Raw genomic sequence first — 19,155 nt, 5'->3', positions numbered from 1 at the left:
ATCACACAGCAATTATTCAACACACTCGCAAATTATGTACATCTCACCTTTTATCTTCCCTATCCATCCATCTTTCCACCCCGCCCTCTCTCCTCAGCCCTGCCAAACTGCGTGCTGAGTAAAGAGATGTTAGTGGATGGACTGAAGATCTTGATCTCCAAGGAAGATGAGCTGTTGTACGCCGCCTGTGTGCAAACTCTGGACCTGCCTGACATGTGAGACCACGCTTTTTTTTTTTTTTTGTTGTTGTTGTTGTCCCTCCGACAGACACAAAATCTATAAGGCAGACTGTGTTCTGTTACAGATATGCATCGCACCGAATGTCATATATGATGATTATCTATGCTAATCATTATATTACTATATGATAATCCAATAATCTGAAATGCTGGAATCCGGGTGATTCGCTGGCTTGTCTATAGCATCTGCTGAGGAAATTCAGTTCAAAACATTTTCCAACAAGAGCTTTTGATTTACAAAACTTAGCTTGACTCTAGTCAGATGCCTGGCAGCCGTGAGAATCTCGACAAACAAGAAGTCTAGACAGCTACAAAGCCACCACACACAGCGGTAGCAGCCACGTATCTGCCAGTAAAAAGAAAATGACCCCAACCCTGTTTTCAAAAGACATGATTGAAATTCAACAGTAAAATCTGAGCTAAAGCTATAGCTCCCAAATTAGAACTGCAGTTTGATTTTTGAGGAATTTTATTCTAATTTAGTGTGTTTTTTTTTTTTTTCTTAGATTCAGTGTTGTCATTGAAGGGGAGCGAGGAAATCGCCCAAGGATCTACTCGCTGGAGCAACTTCTACAGGAAGCGGTGAGTGCGGCCACCTCGGCCTTTATTGCATTGCGTAGTTCTGTAGGTGGTTGTGCTGCCTCAAACTGAAAATTTTCTGATTTGTCCAGGTGTTGGATGTACGGCCTCAGTCTGAGGCTATTTTGACCGCAGGGACGCGAGTGTGTGCCTACTGGAGCGAGCGCTCCCGCTGCCTTTACCCTGGATACGTACACAGAGGTGAGCGAGACAAAACCCACCACCTCGCTTTGCGCACAACAAACTTTCCCAGCAACTCATGTCATCTTTACTGTTTGGTGAAACAGGGGGTCCGGGAGAAGAGGAGAAGGAGGGCAGTGTGATGGTGGAGTTCGACGATGGAGACAGAGGAAGGATCTCCCTCGTGAACATCAGACTTCTGCCCCCTGGATATCAAATCCGCTGTGAGTAGAACAAAAGACAGAAAGAAAGAACCTACTTAATGATAATAAATAAATGCCATTAGTAAATGAATCTTTCCTATCAGGTGCCGAACCCTCTCCAGCTCTTCTGATCTCCCCTGGTCGGCGAGGTCGGAGAAGCTCCATCCTAGAGAAGAAAGACACAGCCACAGAGAGGCCAGTCAGTGAGGAGTCAGGGGGGAGGCCACAAGAAAAAAGACCAGGTAAAGAAGCAGGTCAAAATCTGTTTTAAATGCTCACTCCTCCAGCAGCACACACTCTTTGAATGAACTACACTTAATAGCACCTAAACATTGAAAGGTACTGGTCTAACAAGTGCTGCACGCTATACATTCAGCCATACAGTCTCTTAGACTCCCCAAAACAACGCCTCATTCACTGTTCCAGCTGTCAAACAATTTTCAGTCAGGACAAAGCAAGAAAAGCAGGTAAATAAACTGAAAGACTCTTAATTAAGATTCCTTCTTTGAAGCCTATAATTACCCTACATTAACAGCATTAATCATTATTTTATGAAGTGTCATCATGTCCTTTATAATGCGACATACATATGATTTATCTTACACTCAGAAACAGGTTTACCAGGTTCGTTGTAGCTTGAGTAATGGATATGTTGAAATGTAGCTGGAAAGGTGAGGATGAAGGAGATAAAGGTCTGGTTGTGCCAAACCTGTTAGTTCCACAATTAATCACAGTTTGCCCTCAAGACTTGTCATTTCATATTGATTACAACTCCGTTTGTTGTTGTATTTCAGTTGGCAGGCCGAAGAAAATCCACTCAGTGCCTAAGGCTGTCAGCACACCGACATCAATAACCCACACTGTAACAAAAGGCAACTCTTCCTTGCTGAACTGGTCCGTGCCCAAGAAGAGACCGCCGGTTGACTTCTTCCTCTTCAACGGGACGTCCCGGAAGACCCAGAAGAAGATGCGAGAGCGGGACTTGGGGCTGTTTCATCGGCCCGCCTCCCACTCTCTGACTCCATCAACCCCCATCAAAGGCATCTTTGGCTCTCCCTTTGAAGTTGACTCATTCAGTAGTATTGCTAATGGATACTCTACCTTTGGCAGTGGCCACTCTGGAACGGGGCGACCGGTCACCTCAGTAGCTTCCCCGGGGCTTCGAGACTCCTCGTCCTCTTCTTGCGCCTCATCTGTCACCATGGCTATGACAGCTGGGAGCAGGAAGCCCGTGAGTGAACGAGACAGGAAACACTTCCTGGTGAAGCTGGATCATGAAGGAGTGACCTCTCCTAAGACAAAGAATAGCAAAGCCTTGCTTCGACTTGGGGGGACTGGAGGGAGAGGAGGGAAGAGCCTCACTTCATCAGGAGCGCCGCTGCGATACATCCAGCCTTCCTTGCTGGTGAAAGATGGCAAAAAGGGAGGAGGCGAAAGTGCTGGGGCCCGGTCTGAAGCCCTTCTAAAGGGTGTTCCTCCTCTGAGGAAGGAACTTCTCTCAGCTGGTCTTGGTGTACAAGGAGGGGATTACAGTTTGGACTACCCCAGTGACTGCCCAAGCTCCTACTCTGAGCTGGATGAGGACGATGAGGACGATGGTCGGGACGCTGAGGGCAGAAGAAGGAGCGCAGCCGTCACACCCCATCCCCGTGGTCGTTTTCTATCTCGTCCCTCCATCTGCTTCTCCTCATCTTCCTCCTCCTCTTCCTCCTCCGGCTCCATCTCCTCTTCGTCCCTCTGTTCCTCAGACAATGACTCTTCCTACTCCTCTGACGAAGAGTCCTCTTCCGTGCTCCTGCGCCGTGCGCTGCTCCAGCAGGACAAACAAAAACACAGGCAGAGCATGAACTCTGACCTCCTGAGCCCTGACCCTACCACCTCCAACTCCTCCCCTTCCTCTTCTGCCCCGATTCATGGCTATGTGGCCAAAGCCAACGTGCCCACCGCGGGGTCAAAGGGTAGGGGTGACAGAGCAGAAGACAGGAAGGAGTACATTTCAAAAGGAAGCATGCTGGCTAAGACCCAGCTGAAGAGGAGAGAAGGGGTTCCTAATAACCACCATCAGAGCCAAAGCAGTCCAGTTTGCCAGCAGCTGAAACAGTCATCCAAGGACCCGGTGACAGCTAAGAAGCAGAGGATGTCTTCACCTGAGCCCCTGGCCAACATGGCTCCCCTGCTGCCAGGACGCCAGCTCTGGAAATGGTCTGGAAACCCCACACAGGTAGGACACCTTGGGTTGGGGGTTACTACCGGTCCTTTTTATGATCTTGCCGCTTTTACGCTAAAGTCCTGACTTAATCACTGTTTTCTCACAAACACCCTTCATTATCTTGGTTATATGGTTCTAAAACTGTCAACAGGGGTATCAGTACCCTACTTAAGCTCACAGACTTAAATAGGTTACTGATTGTTGCTGTAGTTTCTGCTGCGTCATACCGTGATTACATACAGTAAATGTGACGATCAAATGCGATCTCTCCTGGCATTGCTTGCTCTGCCTCAGACTTTGTACATATTGGGCCAGTGCTATCAGGTATATTCGGTCCGGGTAATCTCTGAATTTGTTATCCTGATTATTGAGTCACAATCCTGAGATAACAGAACAAAACTGTCTGGGCCACCGCTTCCATTCTGCGGTGTTGTTTGATTTGTCAGCGTGGCTACATGAGTTGGGTTGACATGTGCTGCTTAAAAAGAAACCAACCCCTTTGGTGTGCGCCAACAAATCAAAAGAGAACCAGGGAACTTTTCAGGCTATAAATGTGTTGTTGAATCACTCACTTATTTTGCCTTCAGACTGGCGAAAACGTTAAAATCTTACTATATGTTGGTGAACTAAAACACCTCCTCGTTGAATTGAATGAGAAGGTGTGTCCAAACTTTTGACTGGTAGTGTATATATTTAAGTGAGGTGGCGAATTAAACCCTCCACCCGGAATAAATTGACTGAAAGTACTATTTTCTCTTACCTTGACAGAGGAGAGGTCTGAAGGGTAAAGCCCGCAAGCTTTTCTACAAGGCCATTGTAAGGGGCAAAGAGATGGTGCGTGTCGGGGACTGTGCCGTGTTCCTGTCACCTGGCCGGCCCCAGCTGCCCTATGTGGGCAGAGTGGAGAGCCTCTGGGAGTCGTGGAGCTCCAGCATGGTGGTCAGGGTCAAGTGGTTCTACCACCCGGAGGAGACTCGTCTAGGGAAGCGACACCGCGACGGCAAGGTAAAGACCAGGCGGCGCAAGTATAATTTCTAAAAGGGGAACGGTCAAAGTAACAAGTCTGTGACATTTTCATATAAATATATTATCGCTTTGCCTCTTTTTATTCCCTATTCCCATCTGATATGAATGATTGAACTTTCACTTAGTTCAGGAAACTGTTAACATTTGCAGTTCTAAACACTTGCAGTCTAAGGTGGGTCTTTCCCAGGAAAACTCACTGCTGCACAGGAAGTCATGCATTTGACATTTCTGGCAGCAGGGAGAGTGGTTTGTTTTGAATAAAAGGGGGAAAAAACTGAGTATTTAGCTCGAGCAGCAACATCTTCCATGAGAAAACATAAAAGATACCACTTGCAGAAACTTAGACTTCCTCATGAGAAAACCCTCAGTGAAGGAGGTATGTGTGGGAGTGAAAACAGTTAAGATACTGCCAAACAAAAGCATAACAGTCTTACCGTTTGCCAATTTTACTGAGAAAGCAGCTATAAATGCAACATACTGAGTGCTGAATATACAGTGTTACTTTTTGTTGTTTTCTCAACCGTCCTTCCTGTTCCCTCCCCTAGAATGCCTTGTATCAGTCGAGCCACGAGGACGAGAACGACGTTCAGACCATCTCCCACCGCTGCCAGGTGGTTAGCAAGACTGAGTACGATCACCTGACGCGGGAACGCAAGCCAGGCAGCGTGTCCAATGACCTCTTCTACCTGGCTGGAACCTATGAACCAACCACAGGTCAGCTCATCAGCCCAGACGGCATGGTCATTGTGTCCTAGCACCACCAGCTGGACGAAAATCCAGACACTGACCCGGTCTCTGGAGCTGACTGCTCTGAGGTCCAGAAGAGAGCAGGGAACACAGGCAAATCAAGACAAAGTATTCTGACTGGGCTTTTCGATTCGTCCCTCGTAGAAGAAGGAGCTGGCCCACTCGATGAAGCCTGGCGATACTGGCACTTAGAGGAGCCCGGGTTGTTCTGAGGAAAAGTCTGACCCACGTCAGATTTGACCTCTTCAGCACATGTGGACTGAGGCTCCCTGTTGCATCGAGTCTGTCTTCGGCCTTCCCTGTGGCTGAAACAACTGCGACGAGATCGCTGCAACAAAAGTACAGAAACCAAGGACATGAGCACTTTGAAGTGAAGTAGCTTGGATATGTTATGGAGACATGGCTTTCTGAAACAAAGACTCAGAGAGCGGGAGAGACTGTTTGGGGTAAGGAGAGACTTGCCGTAAACCACACTGGTTTGTATGGTTTTAATGGTCTTATACTGGTAGTCTGACTACGACAACAAGAGTGAAAGATCCCCAACAGGACCAATAAACACTGTAGTTCGGGCTGTGTGTTTAAATGTATGCGTGTTTGCAGAGTGGCTGCGATGACCATGTCTGGCATTTAATGAGCTCTAAGTAAATAGTGCTTGAGTGTGTGTGTGTTTGTACTGTATGTGTGCGTGCGTGCGTGCGTGTCGTCATGCTCGTGTACGCCTGCGCTCAAGATGTGGACGTCATGACACACTAGTGGTTATGGATTAATCAGTCCAGTACTTAACGTGCAGTTTCTAGTCCTAGGGGCAGAAACACAAAACGAAAAAAAACAAAAAACAAAAAAAAGTTTTTCTCCTTTCAAGCCATACACATCAATACCTCTCTCTCTCGCGTCCTCCTGTTCGGACGCGAAGACACATGTACAGGTAGTTGGATTGTTTATTTGAACTGCGCGTGCGTGTCGGTGTGCGTGAACATGTGTGCCTGGGTGAGTGTGTGCGCTTTGTACAGCATCATGTGTAGAATAACACGATGTAAATAGTATATATATTTGTTCTCGTTTCTTGTTGTCTAGCATACAATCAATGACTCTTTTCTCGCGGGCCTGTTGGAGGAAGGTGTAGGTAGTGGATGTTATTGATGCGCGTGCGTGTCGGTGTGCGTGAAATGTGTGCTGGGTGAGTTGTGTGCGCTTTGTACAGCATCATGTGTAGAATAACACGATGTAAATAGTATATATATTTGTTCTCGTTTCTTGTTGTTTTCTTTTGCAGAGAAGATTATTTTATTTAGATTTTTTTAGGGCGTGCGGGAGGGCTGGAGATGAGTGAGGGGAGGGAGGTGAGGGGGTTATTAGCAGAGGGAGTTGAGTTTGATTTCCTCTCTCTGATGCATGAACAGATAGAGTTTGGTGTGGGTCAAACTGATCTGACAACTTTGTGGTGTGGTCTGCTTTAGGCAAAGGGTGAATCTGTAGAAAGGGTATTTGGGAAAAATGTTGTTTTTATAAGGAAATCAGAAAAAAGCTCTTACATTACATTTGTCCACGTCTCTTGTTTTTCTCTTTTTATTTTCCTGGCTTGGGTTTAGAATGTGCATTTCCTGTTGGGAGCTTTTCTTTTCTTTTTTTTTTTCTTTTTCGTTTTTTTTTCTAAACAAATACTGGAAAAAGCAAGCTGAGTTTCTGCTGTTCTCTGATCCTAAAAGAATCTAGTTATTCTTTATCTATTTTAGCCTGTATTCCTATATAAAATGTAGATATTTATCTGGCAGCAAAAAAAGAAACATACCAAAGCACCTGTTAGAAGAAAACAATTTTATGAGAGACATTCAATCAAATCTGAATCCGGGACCCTTGCAATCACAGAGGTATGATAGAGTTCCTCTTGTTGTCCGCTCGTGTTCATCCAGCGTTGCTATGACGGCCTCCGAGAAACATTGCAGCAACATTGTCTGCGCGCTGCCCAGCTGATGCACTTGAGGTCTCTATGGCAACCAGGAGGGCATCACGTGACTGTGAAGGACAATCAGAGCCAATCAATGGGACAATGTTGAGAGACATAAAAAAAAAAAAACAGGAAAAGGATCAAATCACAAATTATGCTTCTTGTCACTTTTATTCCTGCTTTGCCAAAAAATGTCTGTGTGCGTGTGTGTGTTTTTTTTCATGTTTTCTTTTTGTTTTCCTCATTTACCATCGTCTTCTCGTTTATGCAAGTCTCGTGGTGATGTTTGTTGTCGGTGTATAGGATGTACAGGGGGGAGGAACATCATGAATGCCTTCTTTTCTTTCTTTCTTTTTCTAGGACTTTGACTGACTCTTAACAACATTGTTGCTGTTACACTGCAAAGCAAAAGCTTTAAATGGAATCTAATGTGAAACTCAGTTTTGAAAGATTACTTTTATGGGTCTTTAATTGAAATTTTTAAGGCTGTATTTTCTTTAAGAAACACTGGATTCAGTTCTAAACATCGCATTTCAACAGAGGCAACATCATTGTATTTTTTTTTGTTTGTTTTTTTTTTTTTGTTTTTTTTAAGACCCACTGGAAACCTGCTTTGTATGGTTGAGATGGCCTACTAAAAATATATTATGTAATTTCAGTCATTCTTTGGAAATATGACTTAAATATTTCCTCGTGTACAAAAAGAAAAAAATATTTATCTTAATTTTATTGCCTTTTTGTGTTTCATTAAAAAAAAAAAAAAAGATTCTTACAAAATAAAGCATCTCAATTGTTTTGCTTTTTTTCCCCTCCTGGCTTTCCTGTTGGGTGTGAGCTCTCTGAATGCCGCCTTGTGTTCATCAATGCCGATCATTTGTCCGCTGTAAGAAAATGGACCGCAGAAGAAAGCAAGAATGAAGAGGCGGGCGGGGGCAGAGGAGGGGGGGGGGGGTTTGGGGGGGTCACACGAGAGGAGGAAGCAATTTGAAACTGTAGCTGTAGTCGACAGAAGGGGGAAGAATGGGGAGAGAAAAGGGAAACTGTATCTCGCGGCGTTTCATGAGAGACGATGGGGCAGGATAAAGTCTCCTCGGGCTCCACAGGTGGGTCAGGTATTCAGAATGATAAAGGGAAAAAAAATAAAACGGAACAAGACCATTAAGGGAACAAAGTGAGGGTGTCGGATTTCGCCTCGCGAAGATTTCAGGTTTTCACTCCGTGTCCATGTGTGTACACATGTGTGCGCTTCAAGTTCACATGTGCTCATCAGACACAGTGTGCTGAGCCCTCCTGCGTATATGGACCCACACTGCGTGAATGCATTCCTGCGCTGCTCTTCTTCTCTGGTGTGTAAACCAAGGGTGAAAAAAAGAACCGTTGCGATCACCCCCCCCCCTGTAGGGGATGAGCACTTCCCGGGACAAAGTGCGCAAATTTACAACGTTTTATTTGAGACTTCCTGTGACATATTGGAGCCTTGCTTTAGGGCCTCTGTGATGCGGCGACCGGACAGAGGATTTACCTTTAACCTCAGCTTGCAATCTGGTTCCCTCGTGGCACCGGGGAAAAAAGGGAGGGCCGTAAACTTCGTTTTAGTCTGAGCCATGTTTTTATTGGCGGCTCCTCCTTCACTGATTCAACCTTTTTCTTTTTTGGCCCCGTATTACTTGTCAATACAGGACTCAACTTTTTTTGTCTGGATAACTTTGCTAATGGTCCTTAGCCACACTTTGAAATTACATTCAAATACAGGCTCTTTGTCCAGCGGTCCGTGTGCATGTGTGTGTTTGCTCTCCCTTTGTCTTTTGCGTTTAGCTGTTTCGGCAGTTTGACTTGTTATTACAAAGATATGAAACAGCACTCCTGCCACACACACACACACACACACACACACACGGGCCCCCATTCCGCTCACTGCTGGTCTTTTACATCCTCCTCATCGGCTCCTCAATCAACCGACGCCTTCAAAACACACAGACATTAAGTGCAGTCTTTGACTCCTTATCAGTAGGTTTGCACTGGGCTTATCTGGTTGACATTGTTAAACTACTTTACCCAGAATGCTGCAGGAGATAGGGGCACAATGGGAGGCTGGGGGGGTGCCCTCTGGGTTAATGAGAGAGGGCTTTCACGTTGTAAGAGCAAACATGCCGCGAGCTGATTTGTGTGCGCGAATGTGTGCGCAGAAAGGGTCACGGTGTCACAGAAAGGTGCGGCACTTTTCATTGTGCGCTTTTGTTTTCAGGTGGGGGGGGGGGTAGGGGAGGGGGAAGCGGGGGGAGCGGGAGCGGGGGCCAAAGACACAACATCTGAAACGTGTCACTCATCACGGGGAGCTGAGCATTGTGTGTTTTTGTCCTGTTTTGTTATTATTTGGTTGTAGAAAGACATGGAGAGGCTGATGGACTGAGAAAGGAAAGGGTGTGTACCTGAGTTTGTGTGCGTGCACATGTGTGTTTAATGTATGTGTTTCTGTGTGTGTGTGTGTGTGTGTGTGTGTGTGTGGTGGTGGGGTGTGTGTTTCCAATCCAGAGAAAGCCCTTCATTTAGATATAGCCTGAGCTTGTCACCGAAGTGAATGAATGGCTGTCAGCTGCAGCGGGATGCTACGTGTGTGTGTGTGTGTGCAGATTGCACAGGTCTGCATGTGTGCTCGGGTATATTCAGGTCACTCAGTGTGGGAGTAAGGAGATCAGCGGTCTACTCTGCATCACCTCATCCATCGTTCATATGAGCCTATGTGAGCTCGCCACCGGTATCCATCTTACTATCTGTGTGTGTGCGTGTGTGTGTGTTTGCGTGTGTGTGACATTGTAGACGTCCGTATAGCCAATCTGACTCATTGGTCGTTGTGCAACATATTCTGTGGCAACAGATGGTAGGCTTATATAAATCATGGATTCTTGGCAGTGTGGAAGTCATGTCCATGTTCTCCTACATTTCAACACCAACAAACCTCCACTGTTCGGCCCCCCCGCCCCTCCACACCACACCCCCCTCCCAGCTTTATGACTTGTTTCACTTTCTGACCCATTACACGGAATATATAAAGGAAAAAAAAAATCTGGGATGTTCTTTGTTCCTGTCTTCCCACAGACTACTGGCCAAGCGTAGATGATGTGTTTTGTAGATTTGGTATCACTTCCAAAGGGAACAGAGTATTCTTTTTACAGCTGCTGTTTTATAGTCACTGTACACTACAAATAACAGGAAGCGTTTATATCAGAAACAATTGTAAAATGGGCATTAACAAGCCTATAATCCTATTACGTAATGGGCTGGACCATTGGTGAGTTATGGCTGCACTTCAAAGACATCCTATATTCTAGTTTTTACACCAGCCGTATCTGTTGCACTGATCGAGGAACACTCATTAACAATAAATGCATTTATCATTAACAATGCTTCTTTCCTTTGCTTTTTAAACCGCTGGTTTCTTTTTGAAATGTTTTTTTTTTTTCTAAAAAAAAATAATAATAAAAAATAAATATATATAAAAATATATATAAAAAATATATTTGTATTTTACTTTTAATTTATTTGCGCAAAAACACAATTTGTAATTTTGCTCAATATGAATAACTTTTGTTTTTTTAACCTATTTGTAAATTACTAAATCTGTTCTTCCTTTTTAATTAAGAAAAACAACCATTTATAAAGGAGGTTTAAAATGTATACAACATTGTGTTAGCTTAAATATTAGCTGATTGGAAATTGGGATTTCATTCAAAATCTGTTCATCTATGTCCAGTCATATACAATAAATGCAAATTCAATTAAAACCCATAAAAGAAGAAACAAATATAAAATAAAATATGTTGGACAATGAAAACAATGAATTAGGAAACTAAAAAGAACCATAGGAATAAGAGCAATTATCACAACAATAAAAAAAAAAAAGTGTTTGGAGTTCCAGACATAAAGTGCATCGTTCACTTTGAGGTGAGAACAAAAGAAGAACAAGCAAAATGAGTTAAAAGAAGAGAAAGAAAACAAAATGACTGAAGAGGATGAAGAGACAAAGAGGTGCATGGGGTAGAGGAAGATCCGGAGCTGGAGTTCACAGCTCGGGGTCATGTTGGGCCAAACTCCCTCCGTCACAGCCTGCTTCACGAGTTTTGAATGCGAAATTCGAGCAAAACCAATGATTTTCTCTTCTCAATGCACAGGACAGACCCAGCACACGCTACATTACACAGAGCAGTTCTGGTGGTTATCGCTGATGCTGGTATTTGATATTTGGAATAGTAGAGGAGTCTTGGCCGACTTGCGGCCGCCTGCCCTGACAATCAGTATAGGTCAAACATCCTGTAAAGTCTTAGTGGACACAGCAACCCGAGCCACAGACACCTGATAGCAGCTGTGGGAATGATATTTATGATATGATCTTGATGCAGGGTGGAATTTAAGTGTGTGCGGGTGTGTGTGTGTGTAAAAGGGAGTTGATTGCCAAGCTTGCCAACTCTACCCTGGCGACAGCAGGGGGAAAAGATATGTACAGTATATTTATATAAAACATATCCACCAACGCGCGCGCACACACGGCGTTCTTTCCTCTCGATGTGTTGTCAGCCACACCGTGGGGGTCATCAAAATACCTGCAACGTTACACCTATCTGGACGTAACACGTACAGTAAATTAAAGCGAAACCCGAGCAGCGTGACGGTGTTTGAGGATTTGCCACCTCACATGCTTTTATCACCACTTCAAATGGGAATCGACGCAACGTGCGCGGCGTTAACAGGCGGGCGGCCATGTGGCGTTTCCCCGCGTTTCCCTCAAATAGCGCCGCACACTCAGAGAAATGTGTTGTGTGTGTTGGCATATTTTTGGAACTATCCTAAACGGGTGCGAGAGCAGCTATGATTTTAAATTAAATAATAAATGTAAAGGACATAATACTAATAATTCATTAAATCTTAATTAAAAATACTATTATTAATTCTTTTGATATGTTGGGAAGGCAATGTAGCTTATCTTATCTTAGACTCAATGAACTTAACTAATCATTAAGCTAACCTGCCATTAGCTCAAAGGTTCACCAATATTCTTTAATTTAATCCATAGAAAAAAAAATACATACAAATATTTTTAATAGTCGTGGTTTTTCTGTGTGGTTTTACCTCACTTCTGGACTTCTCCTTGGCTGGTTCTTACTGGATGGATCAAACAAATGAGATACAGTGTTAATTAGTGAGAATAGGAGGTGATGGGATGCAAATTTGATCACCTTTGGGTAAAGCCAGGCTAGCTGTTTGACCCTGTTTCCAATTTTTATGCAAAATGAAGCCGCCGGTCCCCTGACTGTAGCTTTGTATTTAGCATACAGATACGGCTGCGGTCGACCCTCGGTCTCCTTATCTAACTCTCAACACGGCAGCAACCGTGAGAATATATTTCCCAAAATGTTGAACGGTTCCTTAAAATACTGCCGCGTAGTTTTTTTCCTTCATTAGCGGTGGCCCAGCGTTTGTTTGCATCCTGCGCGAAAAACGCGGAACATTAATCCGTAATGACGCGAACTTACATCCTCTCTTTCTAAATGGCTCATGTTGAATAGCCTGATAAGCTTCCTGCAGCTTTTAATAAAATTCAATAAATTTGCTCTCCTCTGCCCAGACAAAAAGGAAAAAGCGCATTTAGAAACCCCTAGAAATGCATTTTTCCTTTCCCTTTTTAAAATCTGTAATTACCGGAGACACAGAACTAATATTACCTGATGATCTTTGCATGTGGTAAAATCTGAAAGGCAATTTCTCTTTACAGTTTACACACTGGGCCGATTTACAGGCAATTAAGGACGCAGATGACCTCTGCAATTATTGCAAATCACAAGATGAGCCCAGGTAATCATAATAATATTCCCATTCGAAAAGGACTAATGTCAAGACATAGTAACCATGGTGATAACGACAGAAAATTAATAACAATTTAGGCTGTAATTTGTAAACTTGGTTATTCCTGCATGGGAATTAGCCTCATTAGACGCGTTTCTCATCTAAAACATTTTCACTGTCGATGTGAAGCCACGCAGGCAACACAAGGAGTGATTGTCGTACAAAGACGGCTGGGTTCGTACGACGTCTGCGTTACGTTTTCCGTTGAAGCCTACTCTGCTTGTTGCCCCTAAAGCGGAAATCTGCTCTGCTCTGCTCTGTCTGTGTGACTGACAATTCATCAACTGACAGCAATCCTGAGAGATTAAGACGCCACGCTGTGTGAGCAGAGCTGAACCACCAGGAATGTACAGTACAAAATCAATGGAACCGTTAAGCTTCCTATATATCAGGAGACAGAAACGAAGGCAGCTGGGGGAATCCTGGTTATATTTTGGTCTTTTGTTATCAGCATTGACTCAGCAAAGTGTTTTGAGTGTGTGTGTTTGCATGACAAAGGGAGACAGAGGAGGAGGTGGAGGATTATGTGAGAATTATATTTGTGTGTGAGAGCGAGAGGGAGAGAGGGAGGAAGCTGTATAGAGAAATTGTAGCTGTGTTCTTGTGGTAGCGAAAGTGCGAGATAGGTGTGTGAATAAGGCTGCAGGGTTAGGATCAGCAATTGTGTGTTTGTGTGTGTGTGTGTGTCGGCCTGGCAGCTGTTTGCTCTGCCCAGAGTGGTCCTGGCAGGGTTTCTTTACTGTAACTGCTCCCACATGTTGGCACAACCCGGCACAGCAAGGGCCCGCTCCTCAGGTGCCAGGTGTCTATGTGCGAGTGTGTGCATATGTGTGTGCGTGTGTGTGTGTCAGAAATTAGCACAAGACTGCTTCTGTGCAGTTGTTTTCGTGGATTTGTGTGTGGGTAACTACAATTTACTCGTGTGTGTGTGTGTTCGTAGGCGTGTGCGCTTGTATTTATCTCGTCAGGGTATAAATCTGTTCACGCAGTCACATTGTGGGAACTTATTTATTAGGGATCAATCATAAAGTCAGGATAAGATAAGCCATTAAATAAGGATTTCTTCCTGTATTATAGCTGAAGTTCAGATTAGGTCAGGTTTCATTTTAGCCTGGAAGTCGGACCAAGTTCACCACCCACGAATTTGGTCTGGAGTCTATCTGTTGGGAACGGATTGTGCTCCAGCTAAAATCAGCTGGGCCAATCAAGTCATTTGGGTGGACTATTTGCGGTTATGGACAAGTAATGAGTAACGAGTAACAGCAACGTAGTCATCCATGTCACCTGAGGTTGTGGATTTGGATTTGTTTATGACAAAGTGGCTCTGATTGGTTGTACGACTATCCAACCGTCTGCAAAGCTATGTATTTTTTTCTGTATCGGTTGAAACACGGCCCATAATAAATTCCAAATGGCAAATCTGACTACGCCAGGGAAATCAGCTGATGAGTTGGTTTTAGTTTAGGGGCCACACTCGGACCAAATCGCAAAATCTTTGGTTGATTCGACATTTTTGTTTGTTTGTTTTTTACTTTCCTCCCACAAAAAACATTTCTTTAAATAATCATTAACATTAATCCAACATATTTTATTAAAGGGATAAGGGATGGCTTTCATTGAATGCAAAATGCATAATAATATATATTTATTATATAATAGCACTAGGCTGGGTTAAATATAGAACGCATAGTAATTTATCTCTCCATCAGTTTGGGGTCCTTGTTCTGAAAAACGTTGAAGACCCCTGGTTTTATCAAGTTGTTTTGTGTGTTTTAACGTTCAGTTTAGATAAAGGTGTAAAACCAGTCAGAATGATCCGTGCGTCGGGGTCCGACTACAGCCAACTGTGTGGGACACACTGGAAAAACTAGTTCAACAGACAGATGGCCCAACTCCAGGAAATGACAGGCAGACTCGGTATGTTCTTAGCTTCAGAGTAAGATTAGATTTAAGTTAGTTTAGATAAGATTTTTTGTTAGATTAGGTTACACCCAGATGAAAGCTGGGTTTAGGATTACTTTATTATAGTAACATTAAGGTTGACTTCTGGTTAAAGTTATGTTAAGGTTAGAGTACAATTAGCTTTAACTTCAGCTTATGTCAATTCAATTCTGACTAATTAATGTTAATTGAAAGCTTTTTATCTAATGAACCTCCTAAATTTGCCCTTGGACATAAAACTAAAGTAACACTAAACTTGTGATCACGGTGCTAACCAGTGTTGTTTCTGTCTGTGCGTTTTTATCTTTTCTATAAGTGCATGAGTGGGAGCGTGTATATGGTAGTGCAGCCTCCTCTGTGCTATTCATGTCACGTTTCTATTGGCTCAAAGAAAACATTTCTTCTATAAACGTCCCTTCATCTCCCACGGAGGTGTGCGTTTGAGCCTGTGTGTGTTTTTACATAATGTGTCTTTTGGTTCCCAAAGTTTGTGTGTCTCTTCAAGTACTTATTCATGTGTACGTCTGCACATGCACACATCAGAGGCCTTAGTCATGGACATGGCCTCTCAGTGTGTGCGCCAACGAGTGTGTGTGTGTGTGTGTGTGTGTGTGTGTGTGTGTGTGTGTGTGTGTGTGTGAGTCTGAGTTTGTGTGCTGATGGCTCTTCACCCTTTCATCTCATCAAGTGTTCATCACTCCGTCCTTCATCAATCACACCATCCGGCAGATCACTCATCAACAGAGGGTCCTGCTTTAAAATGATAAGATCTCTCCATCCACAGACTCTCTGTCTGTACACGCACACATGCGCACACAAACACACACACACACACACAAACATATGACGTGGAATGTGATCACAGTGAGTTTCGAAGGTATTCTTGCTAACGCAGTGGGAGGCCCCTCATGTAACACCTACACATTATTCCCCTTTCTAATAACACACACACACACACACACACCCTCAATGTTGGTCGGCAGTGCACACACACACACACAAATGTTCACACACACACACGCGTAGTTTCCATGGTGACGGATAGGCAGCCATGCAGAATGAGTGCATAGTCCCTTGGGACATCTCCTTTGTCCATCTTTCCATCGCTCTCCTTTAGTGATGACAAGATGTCTCCTCTGTGTCTCTGTTTTTTCCTTCGGCCTCTGTTCATTATGCATAATGCATGTGTTTCAATTCATAAGCTACGCTTCATATGGCCCATCCGCTCTGAGTTGCAGCGCAGGCAGTCTTTGTTCCCAAACTCTTTCCTCCAGATTTGCTCACCATATTGCTCAAAACTCTGTTTCAACAAACGCAGCTGTAATGTTAATCCCAGTTGTGCTAGCTTGTCCTGTAACCTCGACGGTGTTGCAATGAGTGCAGCTTGAATCGGTTTGAGTGGCAGCTCCTCATTATGAGTGAACGTGGTATGTATGGATGGAGGGAGGGAGGGGGGGAGCGAGGGAGGGAGGAATGGGGAGAACAGATTGGTCGTTCTGTCAGAGACTGTGAAAACAGACATTGGTTGTGATGAATGTTGAGGATTATTTCTTCATTTCCTGTGATTCACCACCTTCACCAGCGCGTGGACAATGACTTGGACCACAAGCATCGGGGTCCCACTTGGAAAAGTTTGGTGGAAAATACTGGGTGTGCACACAGACACATAGACGTGTTCAAAGAGTGCAGCACGGTCGGTCATGTGACCAAAAACGACTGGAAGTACTGTTTGAGGCATTCAGAAATAGAAGAATCTCTGCTCTGTTCTGACAAACTCTTATTGAACTTTCCAGAGTTCAAAGCTTACTTCATTGTAATAGGTAATTATTTTTTTTAAATACAGCTGAAGTTAAATCCTCAAGGCTGAGGTTATCCCCATGGAAACTTTATCAGGATGCCTCATAAATGGTGTCCTCTCATTCCAGTCAGTGTGTCAAGTGCATGACATTTAATGTATGTATATTCGCCTCTTGGTTTGCTGTTCGGTATTCCTCTTCCCTATCACTTGATGTCTTTCTACGTTGAGGTGTAGCAGAAACAAAGGTGTCCCTACAGCAGTGACTGCCCTGGTCTTCTTCATTAGTGGAATTCTTCTAGTGGGGTTCATGTGAACGTACCTTCGTCAAAATGACTGTTGAGCTGGGCCAGATGAATTCAGCAGTGTCATTTACAGTGATTAGCCCGATGTAGGTGTTAATTTCAAACAGCGCGAGGGCTGACACATCCTGTTACTGCTTGGCCCAAGGGAAGCCTGCTTCATTTGGGGACGACACCATGTCGACTTGCTCTTCAGCACGCTATTTAACATCTTGATCTTGAGGTTGTCATCTTATATCTTGGTTTCCAGCTCCTAACATGAGGTGTTTGTAATCTGCGTGCTTGTTTTTTTTGTTCTTTTGTTACTCGTAATTTTGCATTTTTCTTCCAAGTAAGTCTAGACGTTGTTGAAGCAATACAGTAAACTTAGTGGTCCCAGAAAAATCAGTGTCGCTGTAGGAATAAATGAGCCTCCGCTTCTTGTATTTGAACACATTTGAAGACACAACGGCACTACACGATTAGCACACACTGCAGCTAGATGAGTCTGACTCACACCAGGGTGGTTCTGTAACTCCGGAACATTTCATATCCGTGGGATATATCTCACATACAGTATATTTTTAATTTTTATTTTCACACCCGAACATCACCATGGAACCATTATGTATTAACTTGATGAATAAATTAGTTAGATACAAGAGAAACCCTTTTCTTCTATCCATGCACAGCTTTAATCAGGACAAAAACTGATCTCAGCGAAATGACTTATTAAATCTTTTCAACGTGTTAACCTCCTGAATGTTAAATAACCACAAAGCCATTTGTTGCTGATACTTTGTTAATCACTCAAGTCCAAGCAACTCAGTATCTTACATTTTCATCCTTCATTTGTGCACGGTATTAAAATAAAACCGTGAAGAAAATTTATGGGAATTTTACATGTGGAAGTGATGACCTCAAAAAGATTGAAATAGACCTGATATAACAATGTGACATAGCAACGACAGAGTGGACCCCCCAGGCCCCACTGGGGCCAAGGACCCCCTGTTGAAGACCCATGCCTTAAACAGTAAAGAGAAATACTTGTTATTAATGACCAAAAGGGATTATTTGAGGATTTGGGTGGATCTAAAAAACTTTGGCACAACTTCAAGTTTGATGTTCTGCAAATATTCTGTGTGACGACAATACCTACTTGGCCACTGTCTTGTGTCACATAAGGTAAAGTGGTAAATAATTAAGATGAGCAATAGTTTTATTTAAGTGTATGGAAAACTAATTCCAAAGAAGAGGACGAGGAGAACATGGACCTGGTCGTGGCTTCAAAGAGAGCTGAGCAAATAGCAAAGAGATCTGATCTTGTCCCACCGACGCACACAACATGTAGAAACAAAATTCGTATGTGTCATCAGTGTTGACGCAGCAGGAACATTGAGAGATGGTAAATAACAGAGTTGTCTTTGCTTGCAAGATTGTTACGAGAAGCTCATTCCCAGAGTGACACAGGATCACTGTTTTGGAGCAATGACCAAAGACCACAGTGCACATCTGGCTTGAGAGCTTATACTTGAGTTCACAGCGAGGATGGCAACCAGAGCGATGCATGTATCTAGTACAATGTTGGCATTGGCCAAAATTTAAGAATACATTTATTATTTTAAATTTGATGTAATACTTTTAAATTGAGCATCACTAAAACTTTTACAAGTCATCCTGAGAACACCACGAATGCCTGTACTGCATTTAACGGCCCTCTAGCCACTAGGCGAGAAGTTTCACTTAAAATCCTCCGTGCCAAAATTGAGCTGGCACACGATGTAAAATCAGAGTCAGCAAGATTCATCCTCTGTGGAAAATGAATGGTTGCACCAAATGTGATGGCAGTCCATTCAAAAGTTGCTGAGATATCACAGTCTGGACCATAAACGTGGACCAACTGGGAGATTAACCAACCATCTGACTGACATTTCCAAGAGCCATGCAGCTCTTCTACAAAATGTTTTCCCCCCCAAAGCATATGACCTGGATCACATGAAGTCACTTCCCCACAATGACAACTGTGGCTGTGTATGTCGTTTGTTCTTTGTCTTAATACCGTTTGAGTCAAGAATGGATTTATTGAAGGTCAGCATTGTTCATTCAATATGT

The 19,155-nt window shown here is 43.6% G+C and overlaps 1 protein-coding gene across 2 annotated transcripts in view; it reads left to right on the top strand.

The window, feature by feature from the left end:
- Positions 1–6,247, top strand: part of LOC125022342 (BAH and coiled-coil domain-containing protein 1-like) — a 61,728-nt gene extending 55,481 nt beyond the window's left edge. For both annotated transcript variants that reach the window (XM_047608942.1, XM_047608941.1), the window contains exons 20-27: positions 98–215; positions 746–821; positions 911–1,019; positions 1,106–1,222; positions 1,306–1,443; positions 1,996–3,422; positions 4,179–4,415; positions 4,982–6,247. In XM_047608942.1, coding sequence (XP_047464898.1) covers positions 98–215; positions 746–821; positions 911–1,019; positions 1,106–1,222; positions 1,306–1,443; positions 1,996–3,422; positions 4,179–4,415; positions 4,982–5,191 — 2,432 coding nt within the window. In that variant the 3' untranslated portion in view covers positions 5,192–6,247. The remainder of the gene's footprint in view (positions 1–97; positions 216–745; positions 822–910; positions 1,020–1,105; positions 1,223–1,305; positions 1,444–1,995; positions 3,423–4,178; positions 4,416–4,981) is intronic.
- The last annotated feature ends 12,908 nt before the right edge of the window (positions 6,248–19,155 follow it).

The sequence above is a fragment of the Mugil cephalus genome, chromosome 16 (genome assembly GCF_022458985.1).
Source record: "Mugil cephalus isolate CIBA_MC_2020 chromosome 16, CIBA_Mcephalus_1.1, whole genome shotgun sequence".
Classification (NCBI taxonomy): Eukaryota; Metazoa; Chordata; class Actinopteri; order Mugiliformes; family Mugilidae; genus Mugil; species Mugil cephalus.
Note: the sequence above shows the minus strand (reverse complement) of the source record. Positions and strands in the feature narration are given on the sequence as shown.